Source organism: Phoenix dactylifera, chromosome 1 (genome assembly GCF_051530095.1).
Source record: "Phoenix dactylifera cultivar Ajwa chromosome 1, Ajwa_hap1_PhDact_Kaust_v1.1, whole genome shotgun sequence".
NCBI classification, from domain to species: domain Eukaryota; kingdom Viridiplantae; phylum Streptophyta; class Magnoliopsida; order Arecales; family Arecaceae; genus Phoenix; species Phoenix dactylifera.
In genome coordinates, this window is record NC_143190.1 from 8,718,669 (window position 1) to 8,741,369 (window position 22,701).

General features: G+C 36.5%; 1 protein-coding gene and 1 pseudogene across 3 annotated transcripts; one reads left to right on the top strand and one right to left on the bottom strand.

Moving 5' to 3' along the window:
- Positions 1 to 1,019: 1,019 nt before the first annotated feature.
- Positions 1,020 to 12,012, bottom strand: LOC103715727 (uncharacterized; annotated as a pseudogene). The gene is made up of 5 exons (XR_015974094.1): positions 11,977 to 12,012; positions 10,422 to 10,530; positions 10,219 to 10,322; positions 1,451 to 1,582; positions 1,020 to 1,355 (listed from the first exon to the last, which is right to left on the bottom strand). The product of XR_015974094.1 is annotated as an uncharacterized LOC103715727 (transcript).
- Positions 12,013 to 20,524: 8,512 nt separating this feature from the next.
- On the top strand, positions 20,525 to 22,463 carry LOC108511590 (small ribosomal subunit protein uS14). 2 transcript variants are annotated; one of them, XM_017844852.4, is made up of 3 exons: positions 20,525 to 20,686; positions 21,440 to 21,539; positions 22,225 to 22,463. In XM_017844852.4, the coding sequence occupies exons 1-3, from the start codon at positions 20,625 to 20,627 to the stop codon at positions 22,231 to 22,233; spliced, it is 171 nt and encodes a 56-aa protein (XP_017700341.1). In that variant the 5' UTR covers positions 20,525 to 20,624; the 3' UTR covers positions 22,234 to 22,463. The 2 variants fall into 2 exon arrangements, with proteins under 2 accessions (XP_017700341.1, XP_088576175.1); XM_088720049.1 differs by lacking the exon at positions 22,225 to 22,463 and adding an exon at positions 21,991 to 22,011.
- Positions 22,464 to 22,701: the final 238 nt, after the last annotated feature.

Genomic DNA, 22,701 nt, shown 5'->3' on the forward strand with positions numbered 1-22,701 from the left:
GCAATTGTTATAGTAACTCCTCTTTCTTTATGCACTAGTAGATAATCCATTGAAATGCATAATAACTAAAATCAAGAGGACACATGTCCATGTATGATGATGATTCATGACCTACAAGGGTATGATTGTGTGAATAGATCAAATAAGTGGAAATACAATATTGTTTTGAACCTTGCCCGGAAATTCTGCATTAATCTGATCACATTATATTTTTGATCTTTGAGAAACTTTGGCATTTTTATCAGATTTTTTATCTTGTTTAAAAGAAATCTCATAATAGCAGGCTTATGATAAAGGTTAAGAAACCTCACAATTTTTTGAAAAATATGCATCGGTTGGTAGGCAAAACATGTCAAATTACAAAAACATAAACATCTAAATCATGCGTTTTATCTCTGTTCCATTTAATTTATCAGACTCCCTACATCTACCAAAGAGAAAATATCAGACTCCCTACCGACTAGCATACCCCCCATTTGCTATGTTCGCAATAAACTGCACTTTCGGCTAGTAAAGTAAGATCAAACATCCCCCGACTTGAAATACCTTGATCAATCTCCTCAAGCTTCTCCGAGCAAAATCTCTGAATTGTTCAAACAGCGTGTTTAAGCCCTCAACGAAATCCAGTTAGCCATGGATAAACAAGGCAAAGCATCTTACGAGGATACAAAACAGAGCACAAGAAGTGAAACATTTGCTTGCATGCATCCTGGTAGTACAAGCATGCCAGAAGCAGAGGGAGAGCCAGTTCAAAATCTGTGTTAAAGAACTCAGAATGCCAAGTCATTTCTAGCAAGACCAAATGGTTATTAATACTTGCTCTCAGGTTTCAAAATAAACGATCATACGGTAGTTTCTTCAATAACAATTCCTGGATTTATCACAACATTAGAGCAGCTTTTTTTTACCCTACAAGCAACACTAAGCTTCAAAAAGGAAAAATGATTGAGAAACAGCAATCAGCATCGAACAATGTGAAAATCTGTTGCAGTTAAATATGGAAGCAATTGTTCCTTTCTAATAACTTCACTGTAACTCCAGGACAGCCTTTTATTAGAGGTTAATCTACAAATCATCCACTTCACATTCCTACTAAACTTGTCCAATAAAATGCATAAAGCATGCAGCAAATAACAACTGGAATACAGTTTTTGGGTGATTCATTCATCTCTCTGGCAAACACAAGCAACCCACATTAGACGCCAAAACATGAGAAAGTAGGCTCGGATTAATAACAGAACATTCTCCCCAATTATCATGCCATCATTATCAGACCAAGCCCAATAACCAAGTCCTAATTCCCTGGGCGTAATGCACATCATGCTGATTCAGATTAAGAGCTTCTCAATCGCATCCTGTGAGTCAATCAGAAGAAATGAGCTATGATCCTAAGAATCAGAAGCATAAGAGAATTTAAGAGGCAAAGACCAAATAAGAGAGAGAGGAATACCTTGAGTTGCTGTATTTGGGATTTCAACTGACTACCTTCATTGCTAGTCACGGAGCAAGCAATCACAGGTCTGGTGACTCCACAGGCTCGACCAAGAGCTTGTTTGGATGGTACAAAGACATATGGCACATTCTGGCATAACCAATGACAAGTGTTAGTCATTGATGTTAAACAGCATCAAGCTTTATGAGACATTAGCTGATTACGCAAGAGAACTAGTCATAATACTTCAGCTTGTATTGCAGTAATATGTCTCTATGTGTACGGGTCCACAAGTAGGCAACAAAAACTCGAACATGAACGTTAAAACTGTACAAAAAATCTAGCTATTAGCTGTCAGACTATCAACACGAGGTTTTATAGCTCTAGAATTTTAGATATGCTAGTTGACCATGACAAGAAAAGCTAGCCAGTATTTCAGTGACACATTTCTGCATACATGTATTTTATAAAGAGAGGACCGATCCTTGGGTGTGATTGTGCAACCTATAGCATCAATGCAGCTAGATTTAGAGTAGAGGAAAGATCATGGAAGAATAGGCGTAACATAGCGAACATCGATCTACAAATAAAGGCCCTGTTTAGTTGGCCCGCTTTGGATAAACCCGTGAAGGGCCTAAAGACTGGTGAGAAGAAAGTTGACCAAAAAATTAACATAACCTAGAGATCCACCCAAGCTTGCGGTCCCAAAAAATTAGGACAATGTGTTCCTTCTAAAGGGTGGTTTGCATATCACTTTTTTATTGGGGTCTTCATGATCTAAAGTTTCTTTATTAAGAAGAGCTTCTCTCCTTCCATTGCTAACTTGTTCCCCCCAATAACCATATTGGGTACATTCCATAGCCATGTTATGCAAACTTCCAAACAGCCCAGAACCAACTTGGTAACAGAATAGCATAAGCTAGATTATATCTCTTCCATTAACGTCAGAGCAGAGCAGAATGTTTTCTTCCTACCTCCAGCAACAGTGTTAATAAGCAGCAACAGAACTCAATTCGAATGTGCAATACACCATTAAAGTACTTGTCATTTAATACAGTCAGAACTCTAATAAACATGCAAAAATGCAACATGAAGCAGAGTGCTCTCCTCTTCAGGTTTCACAATACAACATGTTCCCCACTATAAGTTGAAAATTTTTTAAACAGATCTACAAATTTTAGGATTTTGAAACCCCAGACCCAACACTCAGGTGCATACCAGAACCAATGCAGCATTTCATCTAGTGCTGGAATTGGGGAACATTACTTGGGAAACATGCCAGATACCCTTACCCTCACCTTTTTTATCAGTCACCTTGCAGATCCTTGCAATCCTCGGACCATTCACTTTTCATATAATGGGTGACATGCATTAAATAAATGATAAAAAGGACTGCAGAAACACAGCTCTCAATGACCTAATATCAATATAAATTCATATCTGACAATGATTGGCTAAACAATTAACATTCACCGCATGGTAACATGACACCAGAACAATCAACTCCTAATAACAATGACTGACCAGAGCGCTAATAACACTAAGAGTTTTATTATAACAAAAACCAAATCCATGCATTTAAACTGCATGAACCTTCTCCCAATTTGTTGATTATTTTTCAATTAACTTGCCATGAAAATAGTCAGTATATAATACTGATTGAACATTGCTATGAGAAAATAACCACAAATCTTGTATAGTTTCTTTTGAAAAGAAATTGTGCCTCTTTTTCCAGCAATTAAAGTAATTTTAATGCCAAGATATGAAGCAACAATTTTCCACCTGCAGTAAAGTTCTCTTGTTGGATGGCTATGCCAGTAAAAAAATAGAACTTTAATGGTCCTATTTCTGATTTGAACATTAGGAAGATTACACGGCTTATGCATTTTCCTTTACTTTGCCATCATGATTACTCATACTTCAGTTAAGGTAAGCTTTAATAAGTAATCTTCTGAACAAATGGCTAATTTGACCTTGGAATATTGCCACGCAAAATTAATAGTTTATCCTTTCTTGCATGCTATATTCATCATTTCAAGGCAATGAAGATGCAGTGGATGTACATGCAAGGAGGAGTTTTTAGAGGTTGCATGCTCTACCTTATTCTTCCTAGGTCATAGAATATCATCATTTAAATTCTTAACACTTGAGAAAAAAAAATGAAAGAACCACTATTAGCACAAGAAATTGAAATTTCCATGTATAGATTATATTGTTTGAGATGGTAACAAGCTTGTCAAATTGCTTAGTTCAAAGCCAAGTGTTGGACACCCCTTATGGCCAAGGCAAGCGCCTAGTCAGCCACCCAGGAAGGTAAGAACTCAAACTCTTAATTATGAATGGCTTTACATATATCACATATAAGGCATCTTAAAACCTTTTGCACTTAAAGTCTCCAAAAATCAAAACCTACAACAAGAAGGAATGCACTAAGAGAGTTGCACCCATTGCAATAACAAGCATGCCGTAGGGCCACAACTAGACAGCCAACACCCAATAAGGAGTAGAAGACGAAGAAAGAAGAGAAATATGGTAGGGATGCAGTAGCCGACTATTGCAGGGCTATATAAAATACCCATCAAGAAGAAGGAAAATAAGAAGAAAAAGGGAGAGAAAAGTACAACAAAGGTTACTAAGCAACACAAAATGCAAAAACATAAAAAACGAGAAGCATGGCCAGATGAAGTAATAGTAAAAGAACACGAGGCGAAACCAAAGGAGAAGAAAAAAAAGGAGGAGAAGAAGAAGAAGATGCTGAACATTGGTCTAAAGAAGAAGAAAGAAACTAAGAAAGCAAGGAAAAAAATTAAAAAGTATATACAATGCCGTGTTACATGGACACTCGTGTCTGACTTCAATAATACGTCTCATGCATATCTAAATTGGATATGCATCAACTTGGATACTTAGCTTTTCTCTAGCTTTACTGGATAATTTGACTCTTCCAAATAAGGAGTTCAACCCAATGATAATAACACCATGTTTTCCTTTTTCAGATACTATCAAGTATGTGGATATCGAAATAACTTTGCAAAATATCTTTTTCCTTATATCCATTAACAAATTAGGAAGTTTAAAAAAACATATAGTGAAAGACCTTAACAAAAAAAAAAAATACTCTAATAATTTTTTACACATTATTGAAAAACAAATATATAATTTAATTATAGATATTTTTTACATATCCCTGTATCTCTTTTTCTATCTCTTGCTGAGTCAGACACTCCGACATGCGTTCAAATGTGATTCTTGGACCCATGCCCTTGCAACACGAGTAATCTAGTGGCACCAGTTCTAAGTGACTGCCATCGCCGCTACCCATCACCAACAGCTGATTAAATAATATCCATTGACCAGCCTACCAGTTGTTGATAGGTAGGTGGTAGCCTCCATTAGAGATGGGCACTGGGCCGGGCCGTCCACGGCCCGGCACGAAGCGGGCCGTGCCAGCCGTGCCTGGCACGGCCCGCCAGCTACAGTGCCGGGCCGTGCCTGGCACGGCCCCTTTGAGAGGGCCGTGCTGGGCTAGAGGGTCCTGGCCAGCGGGCCGTGCCTGGCACGGCCCGCTTCGGGCCTGGGCCGGCACGGCCCGGTCTAGGCCCGCGGGCCAGCACGGCACGGCCCATAAGGGCCTGGGCCGGGCTGGCACGCGGGCCTGGCACGGTCCGGGCCTGGGCCCGGCTCGGCCCGATAAAAATTAATGCTTCATAAATTTTTTTAATAAATTAATAAATATTGAACACTAAGAATTTATGATTTATGAATATAAAGCCACCTTAATGGTGGGGGGTTTGGCATAGACCCCTACCAGTTTATTAATTTAAATCAAAATGGTACATGAAGGGAGGTTTGGACCTTGGTCTGACCTCTAGAATACAATAAGAAACTAAGAAAGGGCCGAGGTTTGGACCTTGGTCTGACCTCCAGAATACAATAAAAATGTACAATTATAAAAAATTAAGAAATCTTACTAATCATCAGTGATTCAGTGAATCAGTATTCACTCTTCAGTCTTCAGTCTTCAGTCTTCAGTCTTCAGTAGTGTTTGTATCATCATCATCAGAGGATGTTGTATTATGTCCACCTTTATCTTGAAGTCTTGCCTCAGCATCCAGCCAATCCTTGAAGCAGAGAAGCATCTCCACCGTTTTGCCCGTCATCCTACTTCTCTTTTCGTCAAGAACACGCCGACCTGCACTAAAAGCGGATTCCGATGCTACCGTGGACATCGGCACAGCTAAAATATCGCGTGCAATTGCAGACATAACAGGATATTGATTTCTAACACTCTTCCACCAAGATAATACATCTAGATTCTCTATTTGATTTTCATCATATGCAGAATGAAGATCATTTCGTAAATAAAATTCTAGTTCACTACTTAAAGATGAAGAAGATGAAGAGGAACTTGAAGCATGTGTGTGTCTTCTCTGTGCAATGAATGAAAAAATAGATGACGAACGAGAACTACTAGAAGGAGAAATAGAGGTTTGTATTTGTGTTCTAGATCCACGAATTTTTTCATCATATATAGCATAAATATCATAAAGAAGTTTTTTTACCTCATCTTTAGCAGATTCAGCATCTTGATTCATATTTTCAGAGTATGCATCAAGTAAAATTAGCACGCCATTTAATTTAACTCTAGGATCAAATACAGCAGCTAAGTTATGCATAGGACATATCCTGTCCCAATACTCATTCCATTTAGATTCCATTAGGTCAATAATAGGCATTAAAACATCATCATATTTATGTTCTGCAAATTTTTGACTAATTATATATGCTTGTTGTAAAAATGAACATGAAGTAGGGTAATAAATACCAGAAAGAACATTGGTAGCATTATAAAAACTAAGCAAAAAATCTTCCAAAATTTTTCCTTTATTCCAATCAGTTTCAGTCAATGTAAATCCTAATCCACGATCATTAATATATGCACTTAATAAATTTTTATATGGGTATGCATCATGTATCATGCTATATGTGGAGTTCCAACGAGTAATTACATCAAGTTTAAATTTTTTAAAACGTTTACCATGATTTATGCATAATTCCTTAAATTCTTGAAGTCTTATCTAGAAGCATGAATAAAAGAAACTGCATTTCTAATTTTTGAAATCACATCTTGAATCATGCCCATGCCAGCTTGAACAGAAAGATTTAAGATATGACATGCACATCTAATATGCAGTAAATTTCCATCTAATATGGGATGCAATGAGTCTTTTAATAATACAACAGCAGAATTATTATTAGATGCATTATCAAAAGTAATAGACATAATTTTATCATTAATATTATATGAACATGCAGTTTGATAAATTATATTTGAAATTTGTTGCCCAGAATGTGGAAAATCAAAAGCACGAAAAGCAAGAATACGTTTATTTAATTGCCAATCATTATCAATATAATGAGCAGTAATGGCAATAAAACAATTACTACCTACATATGCTGACCAAATATCAGAAGTTAATGAAATTTTTACATTTAAAGTAGAAAGTGTTTCAATTAAATTTTGTTTCATTGCTAAAAAATTGGTCATAGCTACTTTTCTAAATGTACGCCTACTAGTTCTTTTGTAAGCAGGTTGTAGGTTTAATTGAACATATTCTTCAAAATTAAAAGATTCACATAAACTAAAAGGTAATTCATCCTTAACTATCCATTTTACAAGTGCTTTTCTTTGATTTTCATGATTATATGTAAAATTACCTACAAGTAATCCCCCTTGTATATTAAGGGTACTTTGAGTTTGAGCATGAGAATCATGCATCCTATGACTCTCTTGATGTCTTTTTAAATGCCCTGTTCCCCCACTACTACTACAACTATAAAGTTTGGCACATTTTTTATATTTAGCTTTCCAGACTCCCTCAACCATAACTCTATCAAATTCATTCCATACAGTACTAGTCCTCTTACGAGAAGAGGTTTGACCTTCACTCGGTTCACCAGTTCTAGAGGAACTAGGAACAGGGGGTTGGGGATTAGTTTCTTCTCCCTCAGAAACAGGAATGCCAAACTGACTTTCCTCAAAAGATGACATATCTATGATTAATTCAAAAAATAAAAACTAACCGCAAGGAGGAATTGAGTAGAGGGTCGGAGGGCAGAGGCAGAGCCGAGATTCCGAGCTTCCTCTTGTGCTCTCAACAGAAGCGACCTTCTCTTCTCAACAGGAACCTCCTCTTGTGTAGCACTTGAACAAACTAAAAATTAAATTGCTAGAAGAGCACTTTGAAGAGAGAAATAATAGCAGTAGAGAAGGAGAGAATGAGAGGTTTGGTGTGGTGAGAATGAGGGAGGAATGGGCTATTTATAGAAGCCCAAAAATTTTTTTTTCCCAAAATACCCCTCAATTCAGCCGTTATTGGACTGTTGGGAGGGGTAAAAGGGTCATTTTCACGAAAATAGCCGTTGGAAACGGCTATTTTCCTCCCCCCTCTCCAGACGGGCCGTGCCTGGCACGGCCCGTCTGGAGCCGTTGCGGGCCGTGCCTGGCACGGCCCGTCTGGAGACGTTGCGGGCCGTGCCTGGCACGGCCCGTTTGCGCCCGTTACGGGCCGTGCCTGGCACGGCCCGTGGCGTGCCGTGCCCGGCCCGGCCCACCAATAGAGGGGCCTGGGGCCGGGCCGGGCTGGCCTTCCGTGCTGGACGGGCCGTGCCAGGCACGGCCCGTTTAGTCTTTGGGCCCGGGGGGCCCGGGCCGGGCCGGCCCGGCACGGCCCGTTGCCCACCTCTAGCCTCCATTACCCACCCAAAGTTTCAATATGGGATTCAAATAAGGAAAGAAAAGGGGAAAAAATAAACCTTTAATAAAGTAAAACTTTAGACCAGCTTGGTTAAGGTAGCTAGGCTCAATTTGGCACCTAGGCATTGTTAGGAAAAATTTAAATGCGCACGCGGCCCGAAATTTGGCCGCGTGCGCGTTTGAGAAAAAGGTAACGCCACCAGGCGTTACGCATTTGAAAACGGACGTGTTTGAAAACGCATCCGTAAAAGACTATTTTGCCCCTGTAAAAACCCCTATTTAAACCCCTTGATTTCATCTCTTTGGGTGGACGAAAATTTTGAGAAAAATAGTAAAAAAAAATTCTGAAAAAATTCTTCTTCCTCTTAATCACTTCCGAATTTTGTTTTTACATTTTCATTCAGTTTATTTAGTTCTTTTCATTACGCTCTTTGCTGGATCTGCAAGTCCGATCGAGTTCGCTTTGACTTCTTCCGAGACGTGCCGAAGAAGAAGTTGTAGGATCGTCGTATCTCCGAGAAGGATTGCCGGGAGACCCGTACGTGGGGGCAAATACTTCTTTGTGACAGCGTCTACGCGCTTCGACCTTTCTTCAATCAGGCTACTTTCTTTTACTTTTATTTTTAATTTAATATTAGTAGATTTGTAGGATTTGAAATTTTATGCTATAAATTTATTAAATGCATAGATTTATTTTGTGCTAGATTAGATTTATTTTGCATTGAAATAAAATTATTTGGATGCCGAATAATATGCATGTATATTATTCTCTTTAAAATTTCCATTAATTGAATTAATAGATTTATTTGTTTATTTACATGATATATTGCTAACAGGCATCTCACTGGGCACCTAGGTGACTGCCTTTAACAACTATGGACAGTGGACAATAACACAGCACGACATGGCATACTCTTCACATGAGTAATTAAGAACCTTCTGCATTTTTGGTAATTTTGATCAACCAAATTAAATTAAAATTACTTAGTTAAAAAAAAAATCCCCCCTTGGCTTAAGAATAACTTGAAACATGCATTCTCAATATAGCATATCTAAAATTTTACTATCGTGCATGATTGAAGAGCAACCTACTTGTGTTGTGAAAATGATTAGTTCTGGGCAAGAAACATGAAATTTCCATCAAGACATCAACAATATAATGGAGATAAGTACTATCTAAGGTGGGTCTTCTAAAATTTAAAATTGATCATAGATTTCTTGCTCAGTGATCATGTACAAAAACATCAGAGACTCACAAAAAAGAAAAAAAGAATAGAAAAGGAAAAGGTGTAATCTAGATAAGATTCGATAACATCCCATGTTGCAGAATTTACATAAATGCATTAGCAGGGAACACAAAATAGACTAATATCTTCGATGCCTGTTTGGATGATTGTTATGTTATGGTTAGTGGTTGGATAGCATTTTAACCATCCAAACAAGAGCCCCACATGGCGTGTTAAACTTAATCAATCAACATCCCAAAAAGCAGACTAACCCAGTTAACTTCATTTCATGAGAACAGTGAAGCAATGTCAAGCACTAGATCTCTCTCTTCTCTTTCTTTGCCTTTTCACTTTTCTCCACAACTTATCCCACTAACCTTTAGAATGTCAAGCAAACAGTGAATAAATATAACCATTGGTATCTATGTGCCCCCTGCTTAACTTACCTATTCAGTGTTAGAGGCAACAATTTCGAACCTACATGGACCTTGAGATAGGATCCGACAAAGCTACTAATACTTCAGTTGTTTTCAATGATATAAATAAGTGTATCACCAGTATAGGATTCATCAAACACCTTTAGAACCTAACTCTATCATCTATATCAATCACTAAATGAGCAACCATCTCTCAACATCATCGATACCAATGAACAAACATCGATTTACTCTTCCTTGGTGGCATCTGAACTAAAAACTGTGGCAATTGTCATAATACAAACCCATGGATAACAACAACAATAAAAATAGTAAACATAGTGGAAGAAGATGCTACTAAATGGGGTTTTTCGGCCAAGCAACTACCTTATCTTCAGCCAGCAAGGGCAGGTGGAGTAGAATTTCTAGCGGCTCCATGTCGGCCGCCATTACGACGAACTCCGAAATACCCCTATTCAAAGTCTTGGTAGCTGCATCCTGCACACAAGATAATTTCAGCATAAACGAATGCGAGGATTGGAATTACTTAAGAGAGTTTAAAGTAAAGAGAGACGATTGGGATTGGAAACCTTCATTGGCGCCCTTCTTGAGCTGCTTATAGTTGGCTGCTTGCTAGATAAGATCCAATATGGGGGCATCCGCCAATGGGTAGGCCTTCGGGTTCACAGCCTCAGTGGTCTATTATTATTTCAAAACATAAAAATATATAAGCTATTTAATTTTTTTATAGAAAAAGAAAGAGAAGCATAGGTATAGGTGAAGATATTGAAGGGAAATAAAAAGAGATAAGAGAGGAAGGGAGGGGCATCACCATTGTTGTTCTTTTCTTGGGTTTTATTGAGCGAACCGAGTTGAAGGCTCGAAGCGATTGGATGGAGAGGGTGGTGTCTTGTTTGTGTTCCGCTTTGATTTGGGAGCGGAGGACGGGACGCCAGAGAAGAGAAGAGAAGAGAGAGGACTTCGGCGATGGCCGGAGAGGGGTTTTCAGTGTAGAGGGGAGCCCTAGGTGGGACGGCCGTGAGCGCAAGTCGCGTATTCCTCTCGAACTTTCTGAATTAAGATATCGACTGAAAGTACATGCAGTGGAGAACGTCAGGCTTTTTATTATTTTGGCATGGTAATTTGTGTGCAAAAAGAAGACTGGCTCAAATCTGACCCGGTTAGACTTGATTAGATCCGTATTTGAAGTCCCATTGGTTGGATGGGTTCAAAAATAACATCTGATCTAAATTCTAAATTGGGAACAAATATTGTATTTTTCAATCCAATCTAATCCGATCCATCTTATATATCATCCAGATCTAATTTGGATCCACAAAAAATAAATTTGATCAATCTAAATCTAATTCTATTTGATCCAAAAATTTATATCATATAAACTTTCTTCTCTTTCACTTTAAATATCTTTCCTAATTCCTTAATTGAACTCTCATTCAAATCAATTCTTCTTTGTATATATATAGTTTCTAAATTTAAAAATGATGGATTAATTTGATGAGATTAAAAATATTTGAATAAAAATTCAGATTTAAGTTAGCTCTTTTTCTTTTTATTTAAATTTAAATTTTTTATATTTAATTATTAATTATTACATTATAGCTATAAAAGAATAATTAGAAGTTTGTCTCCTTTTTTTGGTACTTATATATTACTTTTTACTATTATCAACCAAGTACTGAGTATACACTAGCAACAAAATAAGAAGCTCTATAATTGAATAATTATTCTAAAATGAGGAGCTCCATAATTGAATACTTAATCAAAGCCTTTAAGATTTTAAGTTTAAAATGCATTTACATCTCATAATAAAAAGATTTGGTAGGAAATAAATTGTTTGCACAGTATGCTAGGCGGCCGCAAGAAAAGTGTTATTAATAGTGACTGAATAAACAAGTTTTTTTTTTTTTTGCTATAACGGACATCCACCTCTAGTGTGGATGCATCCAAAAAAGTCAAAAAAAAACTATCACGGAGTGCGCTAAGCAACTCTCTTTCTCCGAACCATAGAATACCTCCAAAATGATCGTTAAGCAACTCTCTTTCTCTGACCCATAGGATACCTCCAAAATGATCCGCCACATACGAGGCCATCTAGTCCACAGCCCTATTGGCTTTTCTATTAACGTGCCTAGCCTGGAACTCAACATCACCCCTCACCATGACCTGGATATCTCGAAGTAGGGGGTGACACTCATCCACACAATCAGATTCCCATGGATCCAGCTAATTACCGTGATCGAGTCGCCCTCCAAAAAGACCGCTCTGGTTCAAGAAGACATTGTAGTGTCAATAAAATTGATCCTAGAAATGAAGATAAAATGAAAAATTTAAGAGATAGAAGCTAAGGAAAAAATTTAATTTAATTTCTTTAGTTTCCTCTGATATTTAAATATTTTTTCCGCATCTTTAATATATTTAACAATTCTTTCTATATCAATTATACATAAACAATATAATTATATATCAAAATAAAAATTTTTAGAAGTAAAATCAATTAAAACTAATTTGCCAGCCTGCAAACATAATGTATGATACGAATAGCTTGTTTAACACAGCTAGTGTATGGTTTCTAATTATGAAGGCCACGAAAGATGGAAGCAAAGATAGTGTTAGGATGACGGTGCTTTTGATAGCCTGAAGAAAAGTTCTTATCATGGTTTCTAATATATGATGACGGTTGCAGGAGAATAACCAGCAAGCCTAAGTGTAACTAGCATTTACATTTTACTTATTGATACACGTTGGTGCATTTTAATATTAAAATGAAAATATCTTTTAATAAATTTTGAGATAATGGAGGGAATGTGAATGGATGGAAATTTCTTATTTTGACCTTCATGTGCATGGAGTTTCATGTATTAGCTCTATTATTTATGTGCTGGTGGGGCCAATTATTTCTATTATTTTTGTAACAGAATATTTAATTCACACTCTCCCATTATTCTCTACCCATGCGTTAAAGGCCTGACTATTCTTATTTTTTGTAACATAAAAAATTTATCACCCCCTCTCTCTCTCTCTACTCATATGTTGTTCTAGCTCAATCTTCTTAAAGTTGCTTATATCCTCACCGAAATGAATCCAAAGAAAGTTAACACCATCAACATGACCGACGAAGAACTCGTTGAACATCAAGCAAGAGTTGAAAAGGATGAAAATGATGAATACAACTGTAGGTATTATCTCTTGAATTGCCTTGCAGGTTATTTCTATGATTTTTATGATAATACATATTATTGTCCAAAAAAAATCTCGAAAGCCTTTTAAAATAAGTATGACACCAAAGAGGATGCTGCAAGTCACTTTTTCTGCTTCCACATGGTGGATGGCAAATCTATAATGGACCAAGCTCAAGATTATGTGATGATAATTAGAAGCCTCAATTTGAAGGCATCAAAATTGAGGACAATCTTATTGTCGGTGGCATCATCAACAAGTTACCACCTTCATGGAAAGAATTTCAAAAGACAATGTACCATAAATAAGGAGACATCTCTGGAAGCACTAATTACGCGCATTCGTATAAAGAAAGAGGCAAGAGGACAAGATATACTTACGACACAAGAGAGCTATGAACAGCCCATCACAATTAAGATACATTTAATTTCTACAAATAAGAACTTGCTCAATGAAAATTTTCCTAGAAATGCCCAATTGAAGCTTAAAAAGAAAAATGTGAAAAATCACGGTAGACCTCCCAAGTATAATAAGGGAAAAACAAAGCACAAAATAAGCAAATTTTCAAAATATATTTTGTTTATGGCAAGAGTAGGCATATTGCTCCAATTTGCAAATTCCGAAAATGCGAACTTGCACCCTAGGCTAATATAACCAAGGAGACATTTATGATGACGATAATAGACATAAACATGGTGCAATGTGTTAATGGGTATATGGCAGATTTTTGTGCTAACAGCATGTCTGTTATGATAAAGATTGGTTCAAAGTTTATGCTCCTTTTGAGGAGCCTAAGACCATTTGGCTTGGTGATTCACATACCACCCAAGGGATCGTTTGGTTCGCAGGAAAAGAAGGGGGAAAGTGTGGTCAACGGAAAAGTAATGAAATGCCTCTTGTTTGGTTGGAGTTTTCAAAGAAGAGAGACGGAAAAGTTGTATTCCTATGGAAATATGATTCCCATATTTTATGGAAAAGTCTTTCCCATGAGAAACATAGGAAAGTTACGTTCCCATGAGATGGGAATCGCACTATTTTTTTACTTTTTTTCAAAAAAATCCTTCAACATTAAAGAAGCATTAAAGAGGCATTAAAGACCTAATTTTTATTAAGGGCATAATAGAAATTATACATAACTTTTCCAGCAAAGTGGATGGCCAATCAAACATAAGCACTTTAAAAATTTATCACTTTTCTATGGTCAACCAAATATGCCAAAAGTACGTTCTTAGGCATCCTCTTTCTAGGAATTTATTTTTTAGAAATCATATTTGTAGGAGGAAAAATGCTTCCCGCGAACCAAACAAGCCCCAAGTGCTTGGAAGTAGAGATGTCGAGTTGAAATTCACCTCTATAAGAATATTAATTTTGAAGGATGTATTGTACACTCCATCCATGAGGAAGAATTCGATATCAAGTTTTCTTCTCAACAAGGATAGCTTCAAGCAAACTATGGAGCCCAATCATTATGTTATCACAAAAAAGGACATTTTTGTGGGCAAGGGTTATACTCGTGATAGAATGTTCAAATTGAATATTAAGAATAATAAATCATTTGTTGGTTTTGTATATATGCTCTCTTTTATTAATTTTTGGCATGCTTGTTTGTGTCATATAAGTAGTAAATATGTGAGAATCATGAGTGGTATAGGATTAATCTTGATGATGAGAAAAGATTTTGAAAAATGAGAAACAAGTAGCAAGGCATAAATTACAAAAAGCCTCATAAAAGTGTTGAAAGAAATACCGAATTGTTAGAATTTATTCACACTGATATTTCTAAACTTGAAGAAATTTTAACTCATGGAGGAAATTAATATTTTATCACTTATATTGATGATTTTTCTAAATATATTTATGTTTATTTGCTTAAAAATAAAAGTGGTGCACTTGAGAAAATCAAAGAATTTCTACACCATGTTTACAAAAAGAAGTAAATTCTGAGTTTGAACCAATAAAAAGTAAAAGAACTAGAGTGGAAAAAGATTTTGATGCAGACTTATATGTTCAGAATGTAGAGAAAAATCCAATTCTTGTATAGGAAGCTTTGTCATCGCTGGATGTTATTTTCTTGAAAGAGGTTGTAAATGATGAAATGGAGCTACTAATTTCTAATAAAACTTGGAAGTTAGTCAACCTACCACCAGGTTGTAAAACCATAGAGTGTAGATGGATCTTTAAAAAGAAACTCAAACTAGATGGGACTATTGACAAATCTAAAGTGGGGCTTGTTGCTAAATGTTATAAACAAAAAGAAGATCTAGACATTTTTGATACATTCCTTTTGGTTACTAGAGTGACATTCATTAGGTTACTAATTGCAGTGGCTGCGATTGATGATTTGGAAATTCCCCAAATGGATGTTAAAATAGATTTTTTAAATAGGGATCTAGATGAAGAACTTTATATGGATCAACTTGAAGGCTTTATAGAGCTTGGCCAAGAAAGCAAAGTGTATGCAAATTGACTAAATCCCTCAATGCTTAAGGCCAACCCCTAAGCAGTGGCGTGAAAAATTTGATTCCTGCATGATTAATAATGGTTATAAGTCAAATAAGTGTGGCAAGTGCATCTATCATAAATCTTGGGGAAACTCACATACTTTTGTTTGCATCTACATGGATGATTTATTAATTTTTGGCTCTAATTTGCATATTATCAAAGAAACCAGAAATATGCTTAGTACCCATTTTGACATGAAAGATCTTGGTGAAGCAAATTTTATTTTGGGTATGACAATTACAAAAACATGTAATGGTATTTTCTTGATCAATCAAATTACATTGAAAAATTGTTGAAAAAAATACAACTATATTAATTGCAAGCATGTAGCTACTCCTTTTGATTCAAGTGTTCATTTGTTCTAGTTAAAAATGAAAAATGATGTTACAAATCAAAAGTAATATGCTAGTTTGATTTGTAGTTTGCATTATGTGATTGATTGTACTAGATCTGACATTGTATATATAGTTGGAGTACTTAGCAGGTTCACTAGCAAGCCAGGGAGAGAATATTTGCATGCCATTGAAAAAGTAATGAAATATTTTTGTTGGTACTAATAATTGTGGCTAGTTTTATAAAAAAGTATCCTGCAATACCTGTAGGTTTCAATGATGGGAATTGGAATATGTTGTTAGGTGATGCTCTCTCTACCATAGGTTATATTTATACTTTAGTGTTGGTACTATTTGTTGGAAATAAAAAAAAAATATTACTGTTAATTCAAGAATGAAAATCAAGCTTATTGCTTTGGCTTCGACATGTGAGGAAGATAATTTGTTCAAAGATTTATTATTTGAAATCCCACTTTAAGAGAAATCAGTTCGACTATTTTGATTCATAGTGATAGCACTGCTGCAATTGGTAGAGTGCAGAATTGTTATTATAACGGTAAATCCAAAGCCATAAGAAGAAAATACAGTATTGTGATATCATATTTGACTAATGGCATCATTAACCTGGTTGTATTAAATCTTGTGATATTCTTGCAGATCCATCAACCAAGGCTCTGGCAAGAGAAAGGGTCTAAAGCACATTGAGGAGGATGGGATTAAAACCCATAGAATCATAAGTCACGTACGAGGACACCCGACCCAGGGACTAAAGATCCTGTAATTGGGTTCGATAGGAAGAACGAATCATATGGTGGCTGTAAGAAATGCACTATATTTTTTATGTTAAACAATTTATTTGTTTAATTTTTGAATCCTTGCCCATAATGTGAGTGCATTTATCCTATAACATTTTGGAGATTGAGTTTTCTGAAACTCTTAATAAAAATCTGTAGCTTTTATGAATGAGGTGTTAGAGTTACAAAAGCACCCTTGACAGATTTCATCTGTAGGGAGTGGGGCAACTTCTTATGAGAATTGGGCTTGTTCTCAAATATGATCATGAAAAATCAGAATAAGCACAAGGCCACAATGTGCTAGTTAATAAAACTTATGTCAACACTTGTTATGTGTGGGCATTGATACTTTATTTCCCCTAGGCAACATAGTTCAATTCTAAGACTACTACTTTGGAGTAGAGGTTGCTATTTTACTAAGTGAAGGTTCAATGCAAAATACACCTTCATAAGGCATAACAATCTCTCTTTGGCCGGTAAACTCTCTTCTTCCATTTGAATATTAAAATGAGTGGGAGAATGTTGGTACATTTTAATATTAAAATGAAATTAATTTTTTAATATATTTTGAGATAGGGAGGGGAATGTGAATGGATGGAAGTTTCTTGTTTTGACACCATCGCCCTGCATGGTTCATGTATTAACTCCATTATTCATGTGCTAATGATGTGCATGGGAGTTTCATGCATTAACTCCATTATTCATGTGCTAATGAGGTCAATTATTCCTATTGTTTTTGTAATGGAATATTTAATTCACACTCTCCTACTACTTTTTACTCATGTGTCGAAGGCCTAATTATCCTTTTTTTTAACATTAAAAATTATCACCTTCTCTCTCCACTAGCTCATAATTTTGGCTAATAATGGAACATATTAACTTGGGAAGGCTCCATGAATCTTTAAAAGAGACCCCTCACTAGAAGCCTCTAACATTATTAACACATCATACAACTTATTCTACTTATAAACTATTCTGGAAAGAACAAGCCAAAAGATCTATTGCACTGGTTTTTAGGCTTTGCCAACCACAAAGAACTTGAATCTCTTTAAAAAGAGCAAGATTTCCATGCCTCAACCTGATTAGTGCCATCACCTTGAAGAAATTTTTTAATTTTCTATTATTTTGTACCAATAATATATTCTTATAAGAAACATTAACATCAGGACATATCCTTATGAGCAGAGATTATTTTTTATACACATCAATCTGGAGAATAAATGAAGAGCGGGCCTCATTCTTTATTTGAAAATTAGAATCTCCATACAACTAAGGGCAGGCACTCCCTACCATTGGACTTACCATGCAGAATACCTAATAATACAAATTAATCACCTCTCTTATATAGTTATGTAGAGAAACACCACAACTAACTCTAAAATCCAATTTGCAAATTAGAACAACAAAGTAAGCCATTTTATGAGGTTGTCATAGCGAAATATTCCTCCATTTTTTCCACACCAATTAACCAAACAAAATACCATCTCGTGCATCACCAATTACAATCGTACATAATATTCTATGGCAAACCAACACAACTTAAACCACAAATGTGGACACAACCTAATATTGTTGCTTGCCCAATATTTTCTTCAACTAATACTCCTCTGAGTGTACTAGCATGCTAAGACTATGAGAGAGAGAAAGAGAGGAGAGGCGAGAGGGCCTAGAGAAAGTTTTATCAAATTTGATTGAGAGGGGGAGGGGCGAGCTGATAAAGATCTAGAGTAGGTGGTGATGGCTGCGGTAGAGTATTGGGACGGTGGTGAAGAAGGCCATGGAGGTACTCGATGCTGCAAGGTAATGGTGATGATGATAGCCATCAAGGTGATGGAGGTGATGACAGCCATCAAGATAACAGAGGATGATGGCCGCCTAGATCCTAGAGGTCAGGAAGGTGAGAATGGGATCGGCCACTCATCTTATGAAGCCACTGTCGCCTCCTCATCACCACTCATTTAGATGGTGGTGATGATGGTTGTTGATGAAGGAGGGATGGAAACCTTAGCCCTTGGGCATACCTCGAAGAAGAACAATCAAAGCGAGGAAGAGATGCGAATTCAGATGATGACTGAGTATGATTAGTGACCATCATCTTAATGGTACTCATCTCCGGTCGCCAATGGAGGAGGGATGGGATTGGAAACTGTGGCCGGGCATATCTCTAAGAGTGGGGGAACTGTTCAAAGGGATGATAGGAAAAGAGAAATATGAATTTCAGCTCAAATTGGGTATTTACGCCCACATTGTTATCTATTGCACGGATATCCAGATTTGAATCTTGGAAAAAAAAAATACAGATCTGTATCAATATCCAGCTAATTTCACTACTAAGTATTTGGATTCGAATCCGGATCTGATTGAAATCAAAAATTGGTATCTGAATCCAATCCAAATCAAATGTAGAGGCAGATATTATAAAAGGCGAGTAATTTTTCTCACTCAGACCATATTTAATTAGAATCCATTTTATGTTGACTTGCACATTAAATCACATGCCTCGCATGTCTGGAAGAGCAATAAAAATATTATAGTGGTCTCAAATTTTTTTGAACTTTGGAATTACCCAAAAAAACCTAACTACAATATATAAAACAATATGTTCCGTAGAACACCAATATGTGGAGGTGGTAATGAATTGGGTCAAAGTTACATATAAGTTTCTATGGACCTAATCTAAACCTAACTTGAATCTGATTGGTATTTGTACTGTGATAGGCTGAGATCGAGGTATGCCGAAGTTGGTTGAAAGCAAGGTATCCCTAGGTTGGTTGAAAATGAGGTACGCTGAGGTCGGTCAAAACCGAGAAAAAAAGCGGGGGAGATCAACCTGCAAAGAAGTCCACTTGCTGCAAAGAAGTCGTTTCGATGCTTAAGTTAGTGGAGATCTAGAGCAACCGTAGAAAAGAGACAGAGAATTGAGTGCGGAAGAGTGCTCTACGGAAAGAGAGAGCTTAAGAATACTTTCCTAAGGATCCCTTAGTCATCCTTGTATATAGGATAAGAGCAGTATCCGTTACCTAATTTGCCAGGAAGTGCCATAACCGCACGTTAACGAGTAATCGTGTATTAACAGTATGATAACGGCTTTTTACGATTGACACACAATGATAATTGCATTGATCGTGTCTCTACTATGGTATTGGTGTAACTGTTGCTAAAACTATGATTCCAAGTTTCCAACCCATTCAATGACCTTTGACGTTACTTTGGGCAAGACCGACTAGAATGGTGCGTCAGCCAATACTGAGGCCATTCACTTCGTTAAGGTCGAGGTCAAGAAGGTTGGAACAAACTGAGATCAGAATGATGACCAATATTCTTCCCATACAGTTAACTTGAATTGACTTGTTAACTTTTTTAACCAGCATAGCCCAATTAGTTTGGAACTTTTTTCTAAATATGGACATGTTTACTAGATTGTTCATTTTAATAAATTTTTTAATTATTTTGAACCACTTGCACTAGAAAAAACTAATTACGTTTGCATAAATATTATAAGGTCACAAAATGATAGAGATAGAAGCAACAATATCTGAACTAGGCACTCATATTATTTTTTAAAAAACTTGATTATATATTTACAAAAATAACTAACTTCTATCTTTACCATGCCCTCACAAGTTAAGTGTCTCGACCAGCTAACCTGACCCAATCTGCTTGTGGGTCGGGGCTAGCTGGTCTGTACCCGGCCTGCGAACACAACGGGTTGGGTCAAGGTTGGGCCGGTTCGGGGTCCGGGGAAGAATGCCGAACCTAGCCCCCCCTATAGCCCCGCCTAAAGTCCATCTGTTGGACGGTGTAGATGGGTCATGGCTGTGCGATTAAAGTCGGTGTAGGTGTATAATAATAATAATGGTATAAAGGCGGACTCCTCGTTAACTTTGGTTCTCACCACAGCAGGCTAGGGTTAGGGTTTTGCGAGTCGTTCCCAGAGCTTTCATTGCGATCTCCGCCGCCAGCGAAGATGGGTCACTCCAACGTCTGGAACTCCCATCCCAAGAACTATGGCCCTGGATCTAGGGCTTGGTATGATCCTTCTCGTTTTCTATCCTCGCTACTGTTCTCTATTATCTTTGTTGTTTTTTTTTTTTATCTTGGTGCCTTGATGCCTTTTATTTTCGATTTTTGTGTTTCTTAATTCTTTTTTGATCGATGCGTTTCAATCTGCGATATTATTGTTAGTAATTCATGTCGATTAGTTAATGATTTCGGGAATTATTAGCTTTCTCCGTAAAGATTTTACTTTTCTGCTTTCTTTGTTCTTTTGTTTCCCCTTTTGAGGGATTGAAAAATTAAAAGGACGTCAAGTGACGATTAGGAATTTTAATATCAAACATACATCATTCTGAGTCCTTCTGTGATCAAAAGATTTTTAGCTGAAGTCTTGATCATATGTATATACACACCCACATGCGCGCGCGTGTGTATAGATTATTCGTGTATGTGGTGGCATATGTATGTATGTATGTATGTATATGTGTGTAGATTATTAATAAATGTGGTGGCATATATTAGTTAAATTTTTGATGAAATCTGCCATTTTGGACCTTTTATACCCCTTTAAATCTTTTTGTTTGATTATAGTCACAATATTCTGATATTTTTGTTGTATTCTGTTAAAGGTGATTGTTCCTGAAAATTGAAACAAGCTATGTTCTTCGTTGCTGTTTATTTAGGATGTGGAAGATTGTTAATGTGCAAGTTTGCTGTTTGTTCTTGTATTCTGAGGCTTGTTTCCAACATTTTCTTGCTAACAAGCCTTTTACTTGTATTTGGCAGCCGTGTTTGTGGCAATCCGCATGGTTTGATTCGGAAGTACGGGCTCATGTGTTGCAGGCAGTGCTTCCGCAGCAATGCCAAGGATATTGGCTTCATCAAGGTATATATTCATTGAACTGGGTGATGTGGAAGCTTGAAAATTTGGGCAGATCAGTATTGTATCTTTTCCGTTTGGTTTTCCTTGACATAACGAGTTATATGGATATGAGCTGTACCAGATGCTTAAAGTGTCTTCCAGTGCTCAGAAGATGAAGATTATTTACTAGTTTTTAAGTTTAATCCTATTAGTGTATGCCACCTTTTTTTTCTCTTTTTAAAATTTAAAAGCATTCAGAATCATTTGTTGCTACCTATTCTTCTGGTTTCGCAACTGCTCTTTCCAAACTAGCATTTTGAATTTTTGCTGGGAATTTAGAAGGCTTTTAGTTGAATCCTGGTTTTTTCCTTCATCCTTTTAGCTTTTTTTTCTCCTTAGTGTGCCTTTCTCCATGATTGTTTTGGCTAAACTATAACTCCTATCTTGCATGGTTGTGATTGTGCACTTGTGACAGGGATAAATGAAGTCGGTATGCTTTCATGACTTTCTTTTGTCTACCTTAACATGCTTGAGCGAATCCTGATTGATGCTCGTGTTTCTTTATTTGCTTAAGCTTTTATATCCATAAATTTATACAATTGATATGTTAGCTAGTGAAATGTTTTATTATGATTTCGTATCTAAGTTCAGTTGTGTTGCTATAGATTATACCAAGTGTCTAAGCAATATTTGTTCTATGGCATTTCAGTATCGTTAAAAAGGAAGAAAGCATGCTCTAGACAGGCGATAGAGGAAGAAGACTTGTGGACATGATTTCCCCTTTTATTGCTTTTTAGTTTCTAAAGTAGGGCAGTTATTGAAGACATATGAGCTCTTCGAAAGAAATTGTTGAAGTTTGTTTCTCGTTCTTCTGGATTTTGTAGAATATGTACTGAATTTTCATTCAGATGTGAGAATTCTTCTTTCTAAATTCAGATGTTGCATGCATTTTGTGTTGTTGTGGCTTTTTGAGATCATTTACTAGTTGAAAGCTTTATTTAAATAAAAATGTTGCGTAAAGTTAACATGGTTGACAATAGCTGTGCAGGCTGTGGATAAATCTTCTAAAACGTCCGGTTTTTTTTTTTAATTTTTTCCCCTTCTTTTTCTTGTTTTGTATGAAGAGCATGAAAGTTTCTGGTCGTCGGGTCTAAATTTTTTTGGCGTTTTGATGTTGCACCTGGTC